The following is a 23,485-nucleotide window of genomic DNA, read 5'->3' as shown; positions in this document are numbered from 1 at the left end:
GTCATAATGGTGAAACTAGCTAATGTGTTTAAGTGCCTAGTATATTAATCACCTTGACTAGGAAAGGAAAATTTTAGAATATGAGCCCAAAATGTTTCAAATGTGAAGCTGTGACTTTGTGAACTATACTATACTATACCATGTGTTTTGTTCCAAAATGAAATTGAGAATATTTTGTCCAGCCAAGTTTTAAAAAATGTATCATCAACAGTGTTTTCATTTAGCAGCATAGATAATTTACAATTAATCTCTATTTACAAAATAAATGAATCTATACATGAAATTTAACTTTGGGTTAATATTTCAACCCCTCTAACCTTAAGCACCATTGTTTGTAAAATAAAGAGATGAGTGCTTTTCTCTTTATCTATCTCCTTGATGTCTCAAAGTATGTATGAGCATTAACATTATATATATTATCATACAAAAATAGCTTTTCTTTTCCAAAAATTCAGTGCAACTATTTAGTGGGAAAAATCTGGCACTAATATCAAAATCTAATGTTGAATTTAGGAAATCATGAGCTTTTTATATGTGTGTGACTTGTGAAAACATTAGTTCTTGCAACTAATATTACTGCTGGTGACTTTATGCTTCTCTCTGTGGGTAATTTCTTTTAAGACTTTACAAAGAAATATCTATAAAAATATAAATAAGAATGTTATATTGCATCCTGTGAAAATCAGTTTCTTTGTAAGCATACATACATATTACATTCATATAGGTGTACATAATTTTAATTTTATTACAGAGAAGAAAAATGCGTATGTCTTAACATTAGTAATGGGAATTGACTTTGTTTGCATTTTTATGGTAAGTCATAATTTACAAGGAACCTCAGCTAAGTAATGCTGTAGCTTCTTTGTTTATGTCAATATTTAAATATAGATACCACACATTCAAGGACCTGGAATGGTAGCATTTCTAACTTTCTTTTTCTTTCCCCAGTGCTTCTACTGAAGGATTATTGAATCGTCAATGCATTTCATGTAACTTTATGAAAGAACAATGTACATATTTTGGTGCCAGTTTTAGTCCCATGAATCAACATTTCTTATTACTCTGTAAAGGTAATAGATGATTTCTGATAAAATTTATTTTATTCATTTTATTTGATCAGTATCTGTTACTATCATTAGTAATGATTACCCTAGCTGTATGACTTGATATTCTTAGTTTATGTAAGTTTTTGTTAAAAAGTTATAAATTAGGGGTTAATTGAGATAGAAATTGTATCCATTACTTTATTTAAAAGATAGAAATTGGGAGTAAGTCAATATGTGCACATACACATGATCAATAAGTGCTGTTTGACATGGACCTTTTAAAAAAGTGAATAAACATATTTACATCAGCAAAGTCAAGCTAGAATAATAAACTAATTTACCTAGACATTAGGAAAAGCAATAGTTTCCTTATTAAAATAATGGCTTGGTTGTTAAGAAATTTAGGATCTATAGAAATTTAATTCCCAGGGTCTAGTCCCCTTCAATTTTGAGAAATTATGTTCACCCCAATTATTTCTTCTATCTGGTAACAGTATGCTATAGCCTTACATAGTAGTATGGTAACTCTAGGTTGTACTGATAGGAATCATTGTCCCTTTAATAGGATACTGTATTTCCCAGAGATGAAATGGGAGATGTCCTCTTATAATGTTATGGATTGAGTGCTACTGCTTCAGCTGGTACCTTACACATTCGTGTTTTAAGACACCATGAGGAAGAGACCAATACTTTTTAGTTATTTTTCTCTTGACATCTGAAATAAAGTAATCAAAAAAGAGAAGTACTTGTTGGATGACACCAGAGAAAAACCATTAGACCCCTAGACAGAGTTCCTTAGAGAAGTGAAGTTTTAAGATAACATCTTATGGTTACACTTGAATTATCCAGTATATTTGAAATAATTAACAATTCCAGTTAATGTATTTTTAAAAGTAATATATAATTAGTTCCAAGTTTTAATTTATCTTGTGGGTGAAATTTTTTTTTGCTTTTATTTTTATTTTTTAGAATTTTAGAATTTTATTTTATTTATTTTTTTATACAGCAGGTTCTTATTAGTTATCTGTTTTATGCATATTAATGTATATATACATGTCAATCCCCATCTCCCAGTTCATCCCACCACCGCCACCACCCCCACCACTTTCCCCCCTTGGTGTCCATACGTTTGTTCTCTACATCTGTGTCTCTATTTCTGCCCTGCAAACCGGGCTCTAGAGTGAAGCCTCAGTAGTTGTGGTGCACGGATTTGGTTGCTCCGTGGCATGTGGGATCTTCCCAGACCAGGGCTTGAACCCTTGTCTCCTGCATTGGCAGGTGGATTCTTAACCACTGTGCCAAAATACTTCTAATATACATGCATTCTTTCTTTCTTGGCTAAGTGGTAATAGAATTTAATCTTGGATGAGTGGATGAGGGTTGTGAATCAACTTTCTGAACATCAGTGACAACTCTATAAAAGACTAGATAAAAAGAGAGTAGAGTGCATAAGATTGGCTAAAACCATAGAACTATAGAAGTATAGGGCATTTTGGAGAAGGGAGAATTGTAACAGTAATCCTGCAAATAGTTTCTTTCCCCGTATATTCTTACTTCTCTGAATAAAATATCCATAGAAAGGAATGAAATCTAATAATCGGGTTTCTGTTTCATTATGTTTTAACTATGAAATGCTTATATTTGGAAAAAAGAACTCTATCATGTAATCTTCCAGTAGTTATTACTTAGATGTCTTTAAAATGTTTATACATACATTTCTAAAATTTAGGTCCAGGGGTTCCAGTGGTCAGCCTACATGGCACGGACAACCCAGCAAGTAAGTACATGAACACAGCATCATGGTTGGCATTGGTCCTTAGTATTATTATATTATTTATTCTGACTGTTGTACTCTATAGAGCCTTCTTCAAAGGAGGCCCCAGTCTGGGGAAAGTAGCATAGGCACCATCAACTTGACCTTGTGTGTGTAAGAGAAACATTAAAGCAAATGGTTTGAGCCATGTTACAATTGGAGTTGGTTCTTATATGCCTGAAATAGGCTATCTACTGTATCTTAATTGAATGAGGAGTGATTGATGAGACTCATTTAGATATATTTCAGCCTACTGGCCCCTTATATTCTGGCTCATTCTTTCTTGAGCCTCATATAGATTATTCCTCCAGAACAACACATTTACTTTTGGGAAAAATTATTCAATTGTCCATCATCTGTTGAGTGAGGACTTACTTTATCAGGCAATATGACAGAGACTGGGTGTTCATTGCTAGTAAGATGAGGTCAGTGTGTTTAAGAACTTTAATAGTAGAGTGTATAAATACAAACATGGCTGAGCTGATCTTAAAAATGAATAGGCAGGTTGCTTCCTGCCTCCATGTTTCCTTCTTTTCATCTATCCTTCTTTTCCTTCTTTCATTTAAAAACTTTATTTAATCAACACTCTCATGCTCTAATGATTTACCATAATCTAGTAAATGAGGCTTATATTTATTAACATATTTACTCCTCAGAACACCCCCGATGTTGTTAATTTTATTATCCTCTTTTAACAGATGAGGGAACTGAGCCACAAAGAGGTTAAAAAACTTGGCTAGAGTCACTCTAATATAATAGGTGGCAGAGCCAGGAATCAAATAAGATCGTCTGACTCCAGAATAGGGTTTATTATCACTACCATACAATGGCAGCTCATTCTACTGTGTTTTTGTCTGTCTCATCACATACTTAGGTTTAAGTAGTACTCTTACTTAAATGCTTTGACTTAAAGGAGAGACAGGCATAAAAGTAAAATGTTGAATGACAAATATCATTTTTAGAGGACACAGAAAGACCTTTTATACTCTTCAAATACCACCATATGGAGACTTCCTGCCTATTCTAGAGAAAGACAAAACTCCTAAATAGTTATGGAGTTCTGTGTGGTTGGAAATCAGTTAGCACATCTTTTAGTTTCTTCTTAGTGTAAATCCTAAAGCAGTTATGGTAAGCAAATTAAATCTGTTGAATATTAACACTAATGGCAACAATAATGATAACAAATACAGTTTATTTGATAAAATAGAAATAAGGTTGAATTTCACAGATAGAAATATTAGTGTATAAAGTGAGTCCACCACATACCTTTTGTGGATATAATCTCATTGAATCAATTTCCTTGTAAAAAAAATAGCAAATGAATTTTCTGTGAGGATGAGATACATTTGCAACATAGGAGACACTCAATAAACAGCAACTATTTGTGTTACATTGCATATTCTTCCAAAATGATATATTTTTTAAAATCCCCAACCTGACTTTAATTAATTTTATTCTACTGTTAAAAGGCAATGTTGTTTTCTAATAACTTTTGTTGCAAATCGTGACACACTTTCCTCTGAGGGAAATCTTTCTGATTTTCTCATTTATAAGTGAATTCTGATAGTCTCAGGATCAAGAAAAACAAAAAGGGCTGTGAACAGTGATCAGGTGCTTCATTTTCTTTTCAAAAGACAATTATTTATTGAGATAAAATTTACATTTGATTGCAAGTAAATCTTTGGGTTAATGGATCTTCAGGTTAATATTCATTAAACTAATGAATCAGTCATAACTCATTTTGGGGCCACACGAAGTTGAATAAAGCATGAAAAGTATATTGAAAAATGAAAATATTTAACAAACATGGAAAACCTTTAAACCACCAGTTATCAAAGAAATACAAAGTAAAACACTGCCAAGTAATTTTTCCTAACAAATTAATAACATCAAAAAATTTACATTGCGAATGAGGATATAATGAGGCTCTCATAAAATGCTGGTAGAAATATAAATTACAGCAAATCTTTTGGAAAAAAATAACTCAACCATAAGCATTAAATCTTTTATATCTATTTACCCTATATTTTTCCTTTTAATAGTTTATACTGAAGAGATATTTAATTATAATGTGATGGATTGAGTGCTACTGCTTCAGCTGGTACCTTACACATTCATGTTTTAAGACACCATGAGGAAGAGACCAATACTTTTTCTTTTTAGTTATTTTTCTCTTGACATCTGAAATAAAGTAATCAAAAAAGAGAGAAAATTATAACCATGCTACTGATGCTAGTGAAAAAACATAATAAAAATAATAAAAGGGGTGATTTGTAAATAAACTTTAATGGAATACTGATTTGTGCCCTGAATATCTTCCATTTGTCTCTTCAGAGCCACTCTTAACTGTTATTCTCTCCCATGGTCTCTACCCCAGCAGGAGTTTGTACTGATGACTTAAGTTCTGCTGCCATTTGGCTGCCAGTTGGATCCAGCTAAAGTGAATCCTATAGGTAACTGAAGAGAGGCAGAAAAGTGATTTGGAGTCTGTATTTCTCCAGTGCTATCCCTGTGGAGTCACCTAAGCTGCTCTGACTCTTGGGTGAAGGTCACTGTGGATCTTTCATGCAACCAACTCCAAGTAACTGCTCTCTCCCCTTGACCTGCTGGCCTAGCCCTTGCCATAAGCCCTGGGTTATGGTACTACCCCTTATGACCTCCCTGCCCTTTGTCCTATATTTGTAAATACTCCTTTATTAAAATTTCATCAAATTGTTCTAATAGAGTTCTAATAGAGTTCCCCACTAGGATTAAAAATAAAAATACGTTTTAAAAAGTCAATTCTTCAAAACTGTTTAAGCTATATTTCTAAGTGATTAAGGAGTTCAAATATTTATGCCACTTAAACAAAATTATTTGAAAATGCATATTAAAATTCCAGAAGACAATATTTGCAAAAAGTAAAAGTCTTGTATTTGCCCGGCAGCCTTTCAATTGATTTTTTGTTCTTTTTTCTTAAGTATTTTCCTTATGTTCTATAATGAATATATATTACCTTTATAATGAAAAAGAAACCCTTCATTAAGATGTTCAGTGACGAGATTGGTTCAAGATGGCAGAGTAGAAGGACATGCTCTCACTCCCTCTTTCGAGAATACCAGAATCACAACTAACTGCTGAACAGTCATCGACAGGAAGTCATTGGAACTCACTGAAAAAGATACCCCACATCCAAAGACAAAGGAGAAGCCTCAGTGAAATGGTAGGAAGGGCGCAATCACAATAAAATCAAATCTGATAACTGCTGGGTGGGTGACTCACAAACTGGAGAACACTTATACTACAGAAGTCCACCCACTGGAGTGAAGGTACTGAGACCCACGTCAGGCTTCCCAACCTGGGGGTCCGGCAACGGGAGGAGGAATTCCTAGAGAATCAGACTTTGAAGACTAGCGGGATTTGATGCAGGACTTTGACAGGACTGGGGCACACACAAAGTAGTGTGTGCATTGGCACCCAGGGGAAGGAGCAGTGACCCCATAGGAGACTGAACCAGACCTACCTGCTAGTGTTGGAGGGTCTCCTGCAGAGGCAGGGGGTGGCTGTGCCTCACTGTGAGGACAAGGACACTGGCAGCAGAAGTTCTGGGAAGTACTCCTTGGTGTGAGCCCTCCCGGAGTCCACCATTAGCTCCAACAAACAGCCCAGCTAGCCTCCAGTGTTAGGTCACCTCAGGACAAACAACCAACAGGAAGGGAACCCAGCCCCACCCATTAGCAGACAAGTGGATTAAAGTTTTACTGAGCTCTGCCCACCAGAGCAACATCCAGCTCTACCCACCACCAGTCTCTGCCATCAGGAAACTTGCACAAGCCTCATGGATAGCCTCATCCACCAGAGGGCAGACAGCAGAATCAAGAAGAATTACAATCCTGCAGCCTGTGGAACAAAAACCACATTCACAGAAAGATAGACAAGATGAAAAGGCAGAGGGCTATGTTCCAGATGAAGGAACAAGATAAAACCCCAGAAAAACTAAATGAAATGGAGATAAGCAATCTTCCAGAAAGAGAATTCAGAATAATGATAGTGAAGATGACCCAGGACCTCAGAAAAAGAATGGAGGCAAAGATCGAGAAGATGCAAGAAATGTTTAACAAAGACCCAGAAGAATTAAAGAACAAAAAAACAAAGATGAACAATACAATAACTGAAATGAAAACTACACTAGAAGGAATCAATAGAAGAATAACTGAGGCAGAAGAACGGATAAGTGACCTGGAAGACAGAATGGTGGAATTCACTGCTGCGGAACAGAATAAAGAAAAAAGAATGAAAAGAAATGAAGACAGCCTAAGAGACCTCTGGGACAACATTAAACACAACAACATTCACGTTATAGGGGTCGCAGAAGGAGAAGAGACAGAGAAAGGACCTGAGAAAATATTTGAAGAGATTATAGTCAAAAACTTCCCTAACATGGAAAAGGAAGTAGCCACCCAAGTCCAGGAAGTACAGAGAGTGCCATACGGGATAAATCCAAGGAGAAACACAGTGAGACACATTGTAATCAAACTGGCAAAAATTAAAGACAAAGAAAAATTATTGAAAGCAGCAAGGGAAAAATGACAATTACATACAAGGGAACTCTGATAAGGTTAATAGCTGATTTCTCAGCAGAAACTCTACAAGACAGAAGGGAGTGGCATGCTATACTTAAAGTGATGAAAGGGAAGAACCTACAACCAAGATTACTCTACCCAGCAAGGACCTCATCCAGATTCGATGGAGAAATCAAAAGCTTTACAGACAAGCAAAAGCTAAGAGAATTCAGCCCCACCAAACCAGCTCTACAACAAATGCTAACAGAACTCCTCTAAGTGGGAAACACAAGAGAAGAAAAGGACCTACAAAAACCCAAAACAATTAAGAAAATGGTCATAGGAACATACATATTGATAATTACCTTAAACGTGAATAGATTAAATGCTCCAACCAAAAGACACAGGCTTGCTGAATGGATACAAAGACAAGACCCCTATATATGCTGTCTACAAGAGACCCACTTCAGACCTAGGGACACATACAGACTGAAAGTGAGGAGATGGAAAAAGATATTCCACGCAAATGGAAATCAAAAGAAAGCTGGAGTAGCAATACTCATATCAGATAAAATAGACTTTAAAAATAAAGAATGTTACAAGACACAAAGAAGGACACTACATAATGATCAAGGGATCAATCCAAGAAGATATAACAATTGTAAATATTTATGCACCCAACATAGGAGCACCTCAATACATAAGGCAAATACTAACAGCCATAAAAGGGGAAATCGACAGTAACACACCCATAGTAGGGGACTTCAACACTCCACTTTCTCCAATGAACAGATCATCCAAACAGAAAATTAATAAGGAAACACAAGCTTTAAATGCCACAATAGACCAGATAGATTTAATTGATATTTCTAGGACGTTCCATCCAAAAACAGTAGATTTTACTTTCTCTCAAGTGTGCATGGAACATTTTCCATGATAGATCATATCTTGGGTCACAAATCAAGCCATAGTAAATTTAAGAAAATTGAAATCATATCAAGCATCTTTTCTGACCACAACGCTATGAGATTAGAAATCAATTACAGGGGAAAAAATGTAAAAAACACAAACACATGGAGGCTAAACAATACGTTACTAAATAACCAAGAGATCACTGAAGAGATCAAAGAGGAAATCAAAAAATACCTAGAGACAAATGACAATGAAAACATGCTGATGCAAAACCTATGGGATACAGCAAAAGCAGTTCTAAGAGGGAAGTTTATAGCTATACAAGCCTACCTCAAGAAACAAGAAAAATCTCAATTAAACAACCTAACGTTACACCTAAAGGAACTAGAGAAAGAAGAACAAACAAAACACAAAGTTAGCAGAAAGAAGGAAATCATAAAGATCAAAGCAGAAATAAATGAAATAGAAACAAAGAAAACAATAACAAGAATCAATAAAACTAAAAGCTGGTTCCTTGAGAAAGAACACAAAATTGATAAACCATTAGCCAGACTCATCAAGAAAAAGAGGGAGAGGACTCAAATCAATAAAATTAGAAATGAAAAAGGATGTTACAACAGACACTGCAGAAATACAAAGCATCCTAAGAGACTACTACAAGCAACTCTATGCCAATAAAATGGACAACCTGGAAGAAATGGACAAATTCTTAGAAAGGTATACCCTTCCAAGACTGAACCAGGAAGAAATAGGAAATATGAACAGACCAATCACAAGTAATGAAATTGAAACTGTGATTAAAAATCTTCCAACAAACAAAAGCCCAGGATGAGATGGCTTCACAGTTGAATTCTATCAAACATTTAGAGAAGAGCTAACACCCATCCCTCTCAAACTCTTCCAAAAAAATTGCAGAGGAAGGAACACTCACAATCTCATTCTATGAGGCCACCATCACCCTGATACCAACACCAGACAAAGATACTACAAAAATAGAAAATTACAGACCAATATCACTGATGAATATAGATGCAAAAATCCTCAACAATATACTAGCAAACAGAATCCAACAACACATTAAAAGGATAATAACCATGTTCAAGTGGGATTATCCAAGGGATGCAAGGATTCTTCAATATATGCAAATCAATCAGTGATACACCATATTAACCAATTGAAGAATAAAAACCATATGATCTTCTCAATAAATGCAGAAAAAGCTTTTGACAAAATTCAACACCCATTTGTGATAAAAACTCTCCAGAAAGTGGTCATAGAGGGAACTTACCTCAACATAATACAGGCCATATATGACAAACCCACAGCAAACATCATTCTCAATGGTGAAAAATTGAAAGTAATTCCTCTAAGATCAGAAACAAGACAAGGATGTCCACTGTCTCCACTATTATTCAACATAACTTTGGAAGTCCTAGCCATGGCAATCAGAGAAGAAAAAGAAATAAAAGGAATACAAATTGGAAAAGAAGCAGTAAAATTGTCACTGTTTGCAGATGACATGATACTATACATGGAGAATCCTAAAGATGCCACCAGAAAACTGCTAGAGCTAATCAATGAATTTGGTAAAGTAGCAGGATACAAAATTAATGCACAGAAATCTCTTGCATTCCTATACACTAATGATGAAAAATCTGAAAGAGAAATTAAGGAAACACTTCCATTTACCATTGCAACAAAAAGAATAAAATACCTAGGAATAAACCTACCTAGGGAGACAAAAGACCTGTAAGCAGAAAACTGTAAGACACTGATGAAAGAAATTAAAGATGATACCAACAGATGGAGAAATATACCATGTTCTTGGATTGGGAGAATCAATATTGTGGAAATGACTATACTACCCAAAGCAATCTACAGGTTCAATGCAATCCCTATCAAATTACCGATGGCATTTTTTACAGAACTAGAACAGAAAATCTTAAAATTTGTATGGAGACACAAACGACCTCAAATAGCCAAAGCAGTCTTGAGGGAAAAAAACGGAGGTGGAGGAATCAGACTCCCTGACTTCAGACTGTAGTACAAGCTTCAATAATCAAGACAATATGGTACTGACACAAAAAGAGAAATGTAGACCAATTGAACAGGATGGAAAGCCCAGAGATAAACCCACGCACCTATCATCAACTAATCTATGACAAAGGAGACAATGATATACAATGGAGGAAAGACAGTCTCTTCCGTAAGTGGCGCTGGGAAAACTGGACAGCTACATGTAAAAGAATAAAATTAGAACACTCCCTAACACCATACACAAAACTAAACTCAAAATATATTAGAGACCTAAATGTAAGACCGGGCACTATAAAACTCTTAGGGGAAAACATAGGAAGAACACTCTGACATAAATCACAGCAAGATCTTTTTTGATCCATCTCCTAGAGTAATGGAAATAAAAATAAAAATAAATAAATGGGACCTAATGAAACTTAAAAGCTTTTGCACAGCCAAGGAAACCATAAACAAGATGAAAAGACAACCCTCAGAATGGGAAAAAATATTTGCAAATGAATCAACGGACAAAGGCTTAATCTCCAAAATATATAAACAGCTTATGCAGCTCAGTATTAAAAAAAAACAATCAACCCAACCCCAAAATGGGCAGAAGACGTAAATAGACATTTCTCCTAAGAAGACATACAGATGGCCAACAGACATATGAAAAGCTGCTCAACATCACTAATTGTTGAGAAATACAAATCAAAACTGCAATGAGGTATCACCTCACACCGGTTAGAATGGGTATCATCAGAAAATCTACAAACAACAAATGCTGGAGAGGGTGTGGAGGAAAGGGAACCCTCTTGCACTGTTGGTGGGAATGTAAATTGATACAGCCACTATGGAGAACAGTATGGAGGTTCCTTAAAAAACTAAAAATAGAATTACCATATGACCCAGCAATCCCACTACTGGGCATATACGCAGATAAAACCATAATTCAAAAAGACACATGCACCCCAATGTTCATTGCAGTCCTATTTACAATAGCCAGCTCATGGAAGCCACCTAAAAGCCCGTTGGCAGTCGAATGGATAAAGAATATGTGGTACATATGTACAATGGAATATTACTCAGCCATAAAAAGGAACGAAATTGGGTCATTTGTAGAGACGTGGATGCATCTAGAGACTGTCATACAGAGTGAAGTAAGTCAGAAAGAGAAAAACAAACATCGTATATTAATGCATATATGTGGAACCTAGAAAATTATACAGATGAACCAGTTTGCAGAGGAGAAATTGAGACACAGAAGTCGAGAAAAAACGTATGGACACCAAGGGGGAAAAGCAGCGGGGGTTCAGGGTGGGTGGTGTGATGAATTGGGAAATTGAGACTGACGTGTATATACGGATGTGTATAAAATATATGACTAATAAGAACCTGCTGTATAAAAAAATAAATAAAGTTAAATTTAAAAAATGTTCAGTGACTAGGAAAGGATATATATATGTAAAATTTTACTTAGTATTTCAGAAGTCCTTTGTGTCATATTGCTATCTTTTCTTTTCCTCTTTTTATATTTTCATTTTTTCTTTCTCCTTAATTGTGTGTATATGATTTCTTTTACTTTAATTCATTTTTAGTCTCTTCCCTTTCTTCCTTTCTCTCCATTGCACCTCCTTCTCATCCCTCCTTATACTTCCTCTCTAATATTTTCTCATCTCTCCCTTTCTTCCTTCTTCCTAATTTTCTGTTCTCATTTTAATCCTCTTTTCCTCCTCAATCCCACAATTAAAATCATGTCTTAACACTACCTTGTCTTCATAATGTTTCACAAAAAACTATGATTGAAAAATATTTTCTGAATTTATCATGAAGAAACTTCTGTGTGCTTTTGAAAATGGCTTTATTTTCTTCTGTATTTTTCCCCTTAAATATAATTTTATTTCTCTGTGACCATGGGTTGATTTTTTTTTTTTTACCATGAGCAAATGAATACCTTTGATTTAGAAGTAGAAAATTTTCAACTACCTCTTATCTCATGTAATTTATTTTTTCCCATTCATTTTTGATAATAAAGAGAAGCCATGAGAAATTATTAGTATATTACTTTCATATTGCTGCCTCTAGCTGTATTTATTCATTAACTTATTCAGTTAACTAGTCACTGTAATACAATAAACTATTGATCACTTTTAAAAATATTTATCCAACAAGATGCTCTCTAGTAAGTTATAAAGGTAAAAATTTAATGGGCTTTAATCTCTAAAACTTGCTGCCTATGTCATTAAATATCAGGTGATATTGGTTTCTAAATATAAAAAGAACACTTTTATCCACAATTATGTGCATTAAGTGCATTTTTATGACAAGTCTTACATTATAAATGCTGAATCCTTAATGAAAGTGTATAAAGTTGAAGTATTCACATTTTAACTTCTATAATTGAATATTTGGGATAGATTCTTTGAAAATATGCTATTATTTAAATAATCTGAAATTTCTTGTATCAGGGAGATAGAAGAAATCTCTGAGAACATCTAATTTCCCAAATTTGTATTATAGAGGACGACAGTTATTTACAAGAGAGGTGGTTTGGTGTGCCTGATATCACACAGATTCACAGTCCAAAGCAAGAATCAGAAAACTTAATGGTTATAATAGAATATGATAATTTCTCTGGTAGAAGTGGACACAGTTCAAAAAAAGAGGAAGTCAGTGGAAAGCATTTCTGGAAGAAAGAATGTGAATACACAATCATGAGGCATGAAACTATTTACACTTGCAAGATAAAAGTTGTTCAATGTGGCTGGAACAAAATATTGAAGATAAATCAAAGGTATAGGCTATAGGGCAGGCTGGAGCCAGATCATAAAAGCCTTTTGTTTCATCTTAAGGAGTTTGTAATTAACAATAAAGTATCAATGATAAACCACTGACAATTAAAATAATATTCTTATTCTGGCCATGGAGTACCTGAAAGTAGACATGGCCTCTTGGCAAAAAGAAAGAAAAGAAAAGTGAAACAGAAAATACAAGAATTTTTTTTCAAAAATAACAGGATAAAATACATGACACAACACTTTTCAAGCATGGGACAAGAGTCACGATAGGCCTCTGATCCCTGAAAGAAGCGAAAAAAGTCAGCTGAATGTTGTAATTGTCCTGGCTCTCTGGCTAGAATTATTTTTTGAATTCTAGGGTAAAAAGGAACAATTAAATAAGTGTATAAAGGTATCTCAGAGTCACAGTTGAGGCAGAAATTGGCGTTCAGAAGGGTTGAAGATTCTGGAATGTTGGGAAGGTGGATAACACTGGAGCACAAGAAGAGACAGAGAGAGAGGACACCAGGAATCTGCATAGGGTTATGAGGGATCATCCTGCATCTGTTGCTGAAAATACCTAGCTGAGCATACGTAGGAAGATACTCTGAGCCTGGGAAAAGCCAGAGCTCACACAGTGCTGGGATATATTAAAGTTCCAAACAGTCAGAACACTGGAATGTTTAGGAGAGATCCCAGAAGAGTCATGCCTTAGTATTAGAGCTTAACAAGTCATAGAGCAAAGGTCATTCAAACTCACACTAAATAAAATATTTTTTAAAGCTTTCAAATAATTAAGCTGACCCACAAATAGCTTAAACATCTGCTATAACAAAGTCCAGCAATTAATAAAAGGACAGAACGATGTCCAGAACTCAACAATGTAAACCTCACAGTGGTCAGAATCCAATAAAACATTACTGGCTACATATAGAAGCTAGAAAATATGACTCATAACTAGGAAAAGAAAGCCAGTGAATTGAGGCAGATTCAGATATGATGGAAATTATGGAATCCACTGACAAATACAATAAACTGGCTATTATAAAAATGCTAAAATTTATCAAGAAAAAATGAATGTAGTGATAAATAGAATATATTTTAAGAACTTAAAATATGTGAAATTAAAACTTCTCTGAAAAATACTAAAAGCAAATTAGACACTGCAGAAGGAATATTAGTGAACTTGAAACATTATCTATAGACACTTCCAGATGCAGAGAAAACTAATGAAAGAAATGAACAGAGCCTAAGATAGTTTAGGCCAATATCCATATCTATAATATTTTAAATTAAAGTTGAAATGGAAAAAATATTTGATGAAATAATGGCCAAATCCAAATCTGATGAAAAATATAAATTTGCTCAACAACCCTCAAGCAGGATACAAAAATAAAAAGACATTACTTCCACATATTACATACATAGTAAGAAAGCCAAGAGTGACTGCAGGCTTCTCATCAGAAAAAAGCAATTGAGAAGAACCTTTAGAATACTGATGGGAAGCAAAACAATACAAAACTATCAACATAGAATAACAAACTTAGAAAATATCCCTCAAAAGTAAAGCCAAAATAAAGAATCAAGAAAAAAGAAACAAGAATGTGTTGCCGGGCCTCCCTGGTGGCGCAGTGGTTGAGGGTCTGCCTGCCGATGCAGGGGATACGGGTTCGTGCCCCAGTCTGGGAGGATCCCATATGCCGCAGAGCGGCTGGGCCCGTGAGCCATGGCCGCTGAGCCTGCGCGTCCGGAGCCTGTGCTCCGCAACGGGAGAGGCCGCAGCGGTGAGAGGCCCGCGTACCACAAAAAAAAAAAAAAAAGAATGTGTTGCCATCAGACATGCATCTTTAAATAACACAAAGATCAAAGAAGAATTTAGGAAAATAATTGGAAAATATTTTGAGCCAAATGAAAATGAAAACACAACTAATCTAAATTTAGGGATACCTAACATTGTGATTAGAAATAAGTTTATGTCTCTAAATTCTTACTTTATAAAAAAGGAAATCTTTAAAATCAATCATCTAAGATTCCACCTTAAGAAGCTAGAAAAAAAGAGCAAATTAATCCAAAGTAAGTTGAAGGAAGGAAATTATAAAGATAATTATAGAAATAAATGATATAGAAAATGGACTGGCAGTACAGAAAAACATATTAAAAACCAAAAATATTTTCTTAGAAAACATAAATAAAATTGATAAAGTTCTAGATAGACCCTTAAAAGAAAAAGTACACTGTCATTTTCATTAATGAAATAGATGATGTTAATAACAGGTTCTACAGACATTGGAATGCCAGTAATGGAATACTATAAGTAATTTTAGGGCAGTAAATTTGACATCTTAGATAAAATGGGTAAATTTCTTAAAAGAAAAATTTCTAAACATTCAAACAGGAAGATATACAATATATAAATATCCCATTATCTACTAAAAGTTTTAATTCACAGTTAATACTCTTCCCACAAAGTAAATTCCAGTTCCAGTAGCTTCACTGGTGCATTCTGTTCAACATTTAATATATTAATACCAAGTTCACATATACTCTCAGAAAATATAAGGCCAACATCAACCAGATTCCAGATTCAACATAGACATAACAAGGACAAAAAAATCAATTTTTCTCATGAATATTGGTGCAAAATTCCTTAACTAAATAGTAGCAAGAAAAATCCAGCAATTTATAAAAGAATAATATATTATGACCATGTGGGGTTTACCTGAGGAATCCATGATTGCTATGATATTCAATAATTAGTCAATACAACTTACTATGTTATACTGTCAACTTAACAACTCAAAGGATTTAGAAAAACTATTTGATTAAAAATGAAAAACAACAATAATAATAAAGTAATAATAATAACTGGGCCAGAAGAAAAAAAAATGATTTAACTTGATGAATGCTATGTACAAAAATACTACAACTGACATCATACTTAATGTTGAAGACAATCATTTCCCCCAAAACTGGGAAAAAGTAAAAATGTCTGCTCTCACCACCTCTTTGCAACATTGTGTTAGAGGACTTAGTGAAATGAGGCAAGAAAAAGAAATATAGGTAAAAAAACTGCTTTTATTTACAGAAGATACAAACAAAACAGAACCAAATTAAAAAAAATGGAATCCACACACACTCATAATATTATTAGAAATAATGAGTGAATTTATCAGGGTTATTACAACTATAGGTTAATGTACAAAAATCAACTATTTTATATACTATAAGGCAATGCAAAATTTAAAAATAACTACTTAAAGTAACATCTGAAACTATGTACTATATACTACAGTATACTATATACTATCCAATAATACATCTGATAGAAATGTGTCAGTCTCCTAAAATGAAAGCAAACATTTCTGGAAGAAATTAAAGACTCAAATGGATATATACATGCATACATATTTATGGATTAGAAAGTTCACTGTTTTTAGTCTATAAAAATCCTCAAAAAATCTATATTTTTAATATAGCAATAAAAATTCCAGCAAGTTACTGATATTTCTCTCCCTTCATGTTTTGTCAGTTTTCTCTCTCTTTTTTGGGGGGGGGGTTTATTAAAAAAAGCCATTTTAATATTTTCTATTGCTATATTGTTGAATTCATTAATCTTTTCTTCTGCAGTATCTAATATGTTGTTAATCCTATCCAGTATTTTTTCTTCTTAGATTTTATAGTTTTCATGTATCTCAAATTTTTCAATTCTTATTTTTAGAATTTTAACTTGTTTGTTTTTAAAATATCTTTCATATTTCTCCTTAGTATCCTCAGGCTTTTTTTAAACTTAACACATGGAATGTAATTATAATCTCTGTTTCAATGTCATTATCTATTATATGCATCTGTGTCATTTCTGGGTTCTTTCTACTGAATAAAATTTGTACTCATCATGGGTGATATTTTCCTGATTTTTTGCATGCTTGGTAACTTTGTATTAGAATTCAGGCATTGTGAATTTTAAATCATTGGGTGCTAGATAATTTTGTATTATTTAAAATATATTCTTAAGCATAACATTTACATGATCAGATTTACATTTTGAAAACGTAAATGCTAATTCCAAGTATAAGGGGCAACTGGAAACAATTTCACTGGAATAAAGAAGCTCAATTAGAAAACTGTTGTAATAATCCAGGAGAGAATTTATGAGAGAGTAATCGGTGACTAACACAGTGCCTGTCAAATGGTAATGATGGATAATTATTTGTGTTACACTGTTTCTTAATCAACACATAGAGATTATTTACACTATCCTTTTTGACTTATAGAATATTTTATATTGGAAAGCAATTCTATGCTGAAGGAAGCTATCCTGAAGAAGAAGATAGTAAAGTCCGAAATTAAAACGCTTCATATTGATGACTATGGTAAAGTTTTGTGCATGCTATGTTATTAAAAAAAAATCTTTCTCTGCACCTTATAGTTTTACATATAAATGACTCTCCATCTTTAATATTTTGCTCTTTCTTTAAAAGAACTTCCTTTACAGTTGTCCTTTCCCAAAGATTTTACGGACCGAAACCAGTATGCTCTTCTGTTAATAATGTAAGTATTTTATTTGTTTTTGAAATAAAGGAACCTAAAGAGTTTAGAATTTTTCTTATGTCTCACATGGCAGTATTCTGATTAAAAAACAACAGAAGCAATCCTATATGTGTAGATAAATGGGACAGCTATCAGTTGTATGAGTTCCTCAAGGACACCACCACTAAATAATATGGAAGGGTGTGTAATTGTTTGTGCTTCTTGCATCCCAAATTGCACTCAATATTACTCCTGGGAATACTGATACATATAGTTTGTTTTATGGATGTCTGCTTAGCAATTACTCAAGCTCTATGCTCACTTTGTTTTTTTTCTTCCTTTCTTTGTGATATATTTGTCATATCAAAGTTATACTAGATTTGTAAAAGCCATTCTTTTAAAATTGTGGTGAGAGCACTTAACATGAGATCTACCCTCTGGACAAAACTTTAGGTATACAATACCTAAAGTGTTGTTAACTACAGGCACAGTGCTGTGTAGCAGATCTCTAGAACTTATTCATCTTGCATGACTGAAACTTTATACCCATTGAAAAGCAACTCCCCATCCCTCCCCCCTCCAGCCCCTGGCAACCACCATTCTACTCTCTGCTTCTATGAATCTGACTATTTTAGATGCCTCATGTAAGTGGAATCATGCAGTATTTGCCCTTCTGTGACTGGTTGTTTCACTTAGCATGATGTTTTTAAAGTACACCCATGTTTTCACAGGTAAGCCTTATGTTTTCTATTAGTTCTTGATGCTGCATTGAGGAAACATTTATTTCCATTGTTGAAACAATTTGTTATATTTATATTACTCTTACCAGTTTTCCTTCCTGGATTTAAGGTCAGCAGGAGACCACTCCTGTCCTCAGAAAAACCTGACTCTTAGGTTTTTCCAACTTGGAATTGACTTTGGAATTGAATTCATTCATACTTTCTGTGAGATTATATTGTGACTATATACTACTGGGCACAGAGACCTCTAACATCTATTGGTTAACTAACTTGATATTGATGTAGAATTGTATTCCTGAGAGTTATTAGCTATTTTCCTTATTAAGAACCCAGCTAACATATTGCTATGACAGTGCTTAAAATTGTCTACGATTGTTCAGAGCCTTTTTGGAAGAGTAGAATAGAAAATAACATTACTTGCTATAACTATTGAATGTGGATAGTAAGTATTCAGTCTGCGGAATCCAACTGCCTGGCTTCAAATTCCAGTTTTGTCATTTACTAACAGTGTGTCCTTGAACAAGTTACGTAACCTCTTGTAAGGTTCAGCTTTTCCAAATATAAAATGAGCATTATAATCCAGCCTATGTTTTAAGGCTGCCTTTTAGATTAAATGAAATAACATATAAAATGCCTAGCACATGAGTCTTATAATTATTGTGATTATAATTCATTCTTTTTTATATAGATTGCATTGATTTAGATCTTTTGATAAATAGAAGCAATTTGTCATTTCATTTTAATAAGCCAAATAATACAGAAAATACAATACTTAATATTTTCACTCAGTTTATTACCAACTCTAATACCTTGAGCTATCTTTGTTTCTCATGCCAGGACCTTTCTCCTTTGTCCCTAATAGCCAGAGGCCCTGAAATTTCTTGATATCTTCCTGAGGAAGTCCTTATTTGCTCTTTTCTTATCTTAACTCCTTCTCCTGTATCTTCTCTTTCACTTAATTGTCTTTAGTGCTTTTTTTTTAATTGAAGTATAATAAATTTTAATTGATTTACAATGTTTCAGGTATACAGCAAAGTGATTCAGTTAATCTATTATATATATATACTTAATCTATTATATATATATATATATTATACATAGTGTATATATGTTTATCTCAAACTCCTAATTTGTCCATCCTCCCCCATTTCCCCTTTGGTAACGATAAGTTTGTTTTCTCTGTCTGTGAGTCTATTTCTGTTTTGTAAATAAGTTCATTTTTATCATTTTTTAAGATTCCATGTATAAGTGATAGGGTATGATATTTGTCTTTCTCTGTCTGACTTACTTCATTTAGTATGATAATCTTTAGGTCCATGCATGTTGCACATGGCATTATTTCATTCATTTTTGTGGCTGAGTATTCAATTCCTATTTGAACTGTATGTGTGATTTATTGGGGAAATATCTCAGGCACTAAAGTGAGAAAAAACTGAAAAAAAAATCTCAACCTCATGTTCTGTCTCAGTCATATCTCCTTTTGGGAAAAGGGATTGTTGTTTTTATTCAATGAGAAATGAGGCTTCTCGGGGAAAGGAACTCTACCAGGCATCCTTCGTTGAAGCATGACTTACATATGCAGTTGGATGTGTAGACAGTTCTTCCCATTCACATATCCACTGGCTCCAGAGTGTGTCAGACTTTGGGGGAAAAAGTAGACAAGAGTTCAAATTCTCTCTGTAGACTTGAGTCAGAGAAGCCACCTGGCTTGTCCTGCCATCAGATTTGTGCTTTGGTCTGGGTGATTTTTAGTTCATAAGAGGAATATAAGGAATTGCACAAGACTCAACTCTCTTATTAGAAAGGAATAGTCAAGTGTTTTTTAGAGGCAGGAGAGTAGAGTAAAAGTACTGGCTTAGGAGTCAGGTAGGCCTGGATTCAAATCTCAGCTCAAAGATTTACCAGTACATTGCTTAATTTTTCTAAGCTTCAGTTTCCTTATAAATAAATTGAAGACAATAACATGGAATTATATATATAAACATGTCACCATAGTGTCTGGAAGAGCATAAACATTTGCAGTTGGTGTTTAATAAATTGTAACCATAATCATAGTTATTATTAGAAGTAGTAGTCATTTTAATATTTAAAAGTATCAATTTAAACATTTAATAATATATTTTAGCATCCATAAAATTATTTAATAGACATTACTAAAGCAGATAAGATAATATAGTTAGGCCTATAGAGTTTAATTTGCCACTTTTTTAGTTGAAAAGAATAAAAGTGAGTACTAATTGATTAGTTTTCATTTGTTTTTATATGCTGATTATACTAAATATTAATTTAATTTATCCAAACTCCTTGATTTTTAGAGGTAAATTCTCAGAAGTTTCACAGAATATGACTTACAAAGCCAAACTGAGGATTTTTTTCTTTTTTGATTTTATATTTATAAAATGATCGATTGGTTTAAGCTACATGATCATTCCTAAAATATTTATGCTTGGAAACCCATATAGGTCAGAATGCCTTAAGTGTAAAGTGTCTTTTACCTGTTTTTTAGATTTATAATTTAAGGGCATTTTTTTTCTTAAGATTAAGTACTGTGTTCAGTTATAAGTGGACTCCACACTCAAAAAAAGAAAATAATAATAATTGTGTTTTTTCCCCTAAATGGACAATTTGACAGTGAAGAATAGTAAATAAAGTAACTAATATTTACATGAGGCTAAGAGATGATTTAGTGATTTTGGTATCACTACTTTATTGCTATTCTGTGCAGTGCATCTAGTACCTGACAGGCTGTGAGTCACTTCTTCATCTATAGAGATGGGTTTGCGTCCAGGAAATTCTATAGTGAATGCATAAGTTGGAGACCGGCTGCAGCAATCTGAGGAGTTGAAGGAAGATTGGCCTTGAAGAAAGTAGCCTCTGGCTATTAGGAATCATCTTTCTGCTAAGTTTTCATTATGGAACCTCAGAAGAAATGGTCCTTTGAGGACCTCTCTGTGGCCATATTTTCTGAAACTCAAACCTAATTTCATGATATTGAAAGTACAAGTGAATCAATGGCAACCAAATATTTTACTGTAATAGAAAATCTAAGAAGCATTGCCACTACAAATGTTTCTCAGTGGCCTCAACTTAAGTAGCCTCTGTGGGGTCATGACCCCCTTTTCTTTTTTTACTCCTATTGCCCTTTCTTCAGTCTTTCTCCTTAACGTTATATTGAGTACTTAAGAACCCAGTAGTCTATATTCACGTTCATACCTATTCTATATGCATCTAGTCTACACTATATATACTATATCCATCTATATCCAATTCAGCATGTATCTCCTTGAATTATTGTTTCTTATGTTATTCTTATTTTCTACTCCTATATATGTAACTTAGTACAATATAAATTTACCATGTTGCTTTTATGTGCAAGAAGCTGTGCTAATGGCTGAAATGGCATCTTGAAATCTGTAATCATTTTTTTAGATTTGTGTTATCTCCACAATACCTGGCCCACATAGAGGAACCTTATGAAAACTTACTAACTAATCTGTAATTCTTTTAATGGTGCAAGACTGAAGATTACTTGAGAGAGAGCCTACAGTTATAGATGTTTATTTGATAAATTAATATAAATCTAAAGGCCTAGAGCCTGATAAGAAACAATCTAAACAGATATATTGTTATTAGAGATGAAAGGTTTTTTTCTCTGTTCACTATGTTCCTGAAGACAAGCATATCAAGCTGAGGAGTTTCATTCAGTACCAAGGAATCATCATGTCTTCCCATTTTATACTCTTTCATGTTCAACTTATCCATGCCACCCTTGGCAAAGGTCTGACACAGAGAGGCAGTGACTGTTCAACACATTACATTAATTTCCAGAATGCAACATCCTTTATCATGCCCTTATGACTTAGTCCCATCTTGCTGAATTCATCTTCCTTGAAATCCTAATGAATTCTTGATCATCCATCAAGTCTTATCTTCCTGAAGCTTTCTTTCACCCTCTTCATCAGCCCATCTATATCCTATAACAATCTCAAATCTATGCCTCCTCCTACAGTGACAGCCTTCTGTTCAAAGTCTTTCCATATATCTTGAATCATATTGATCATATTGTTACTTTTCCCACTTTACCCTAATTTGGTGAGGATGTTTTTATATACTATTTAGGGAATTTCTGACTCCCACTAGATGTTGCACCAATGTTTCTGAAGGAAAAATCCATGGTCTAGAAGTGAGTATTTAGAGAAACAATTTATAGAATGGCTTATGAATATTTCAGCATCTTAGGAAAATAGAAATGTTAAAAATCTTAATTTTAGGGCTTCCCTGGTGGTGCAGTGGTTGAGAGTCCACCTGCCGATTAAGGGGACATGGGTTTGTGCCCCGGTCCAGGAAGATCCCACATGCCGCGGAGCGTCAGGGCCCGTGAGCCATGGCCACTGAGCCTGTGCGTCCGGAGCCTGTGCTCCGCAATGGGAGAGGCCACAACAGTGAGGGGCCCGTGTACCACAAAAAATAAAATAAAATAAAATAAATTAAATTAAAAAAACAACTTTATTTTAATATAGTAATATATTCCATGCATTAAACAATGCCTTATTCATTTATGTCTTCCTCACAGCAACTAGTTTTTGCAGAGTTGCTCCACAAATTTGTGTTGAGTGAAGAGATTGACAATGGCCAGAAATCAGATGAATATGGTTATTACTACAGTATACTACAGTTTCCCACTAAGCCATTTTAACTGGAGAGCATTATTCATTTTTATCTAGATATTTTCATCATTTAGTCAACGTTATTCATATCAGAGCCCTAGAGCTTGGTCATCTTAATGGAAGTAAGCTGTTTGCCAGCTCTTTTTGTATAGTTATTCTGGTAAAAAGCAGGGTATAATTGGTATGTTCATACTGAGCGAAATTATCCAGCTACTCATCTCCAGCAGTCAAGTTAACGTCACTACTTTCTTCATACACACATTTTCCTTTCAAAAAACAATATGGATGTTATTTAAAATGTTGAATAACATTAGGTTCTTGGGACCATAGTGTCTTGTCTTGACCTTTGAACCAATGGAGTCCTCCAAGAGGACTTTTTCAAGTCCCACACCAGGCATAGAGCATAACTGGATGAGTCAATTCTAATCTGTCACCCTGCTCTCTACCTA

At 34.1% G+C, this 23,485-nt stretch overlaps 1 protein-coding gene across 5 annotated transcripts in view; it reads left to right on the top strand.

Moving 5' to 3' along the window:
• DPP10 (dipeptidyl peptidase like 10) overlaps nt 1-23,485 on the top strand; it is a gene marked incomplete at both ends in the record, with an annotated part of 1,361,190 nt that overhangs the window by 1,298,075 nt on the left and 39,630 nt on the right. For all 5 annotated transcript variants that reach the window (XM_079710344.1, XM_079710343.1, XM_079710342.1 and 2 more), the window contains 4 exons: nt 949-1,070; nt 2,776-2,823; nt 17,374-17,472; nt 17,581-17,650. In XM_079710344.1, coding sequence (XP_079566470.1) covers nt 949-1,070; nt 2,776-2,823; nt 17,374-17,472; nt 17,581-17,650 — 339 coding nt within the window. The remainder of the gene's footprint in view (nt 1-948; nt 1,071-2,775; nt 2,824-17,373; nt 17,473-17,580; nt 17,651-23,485) is intronic.

This window comes from Hyperoodon ampullatus (genome assembly GCF_949752795.1).
Source record: "Hyperoodon ampullatus genome assembly, chromosome: 8".
Lineage (NCBI taxonomy): Eukaryota > Metazoa > Chordata > Mammalia > Artiodactyla > Ziphiidae > Hyperoodon > Hyperoodon ampullatus.
The sequence above is the reverse complement of the archived record's forward strand: the minus strand, read 5'-3'. Positions and strand labels throughout refer to the sequence as shown.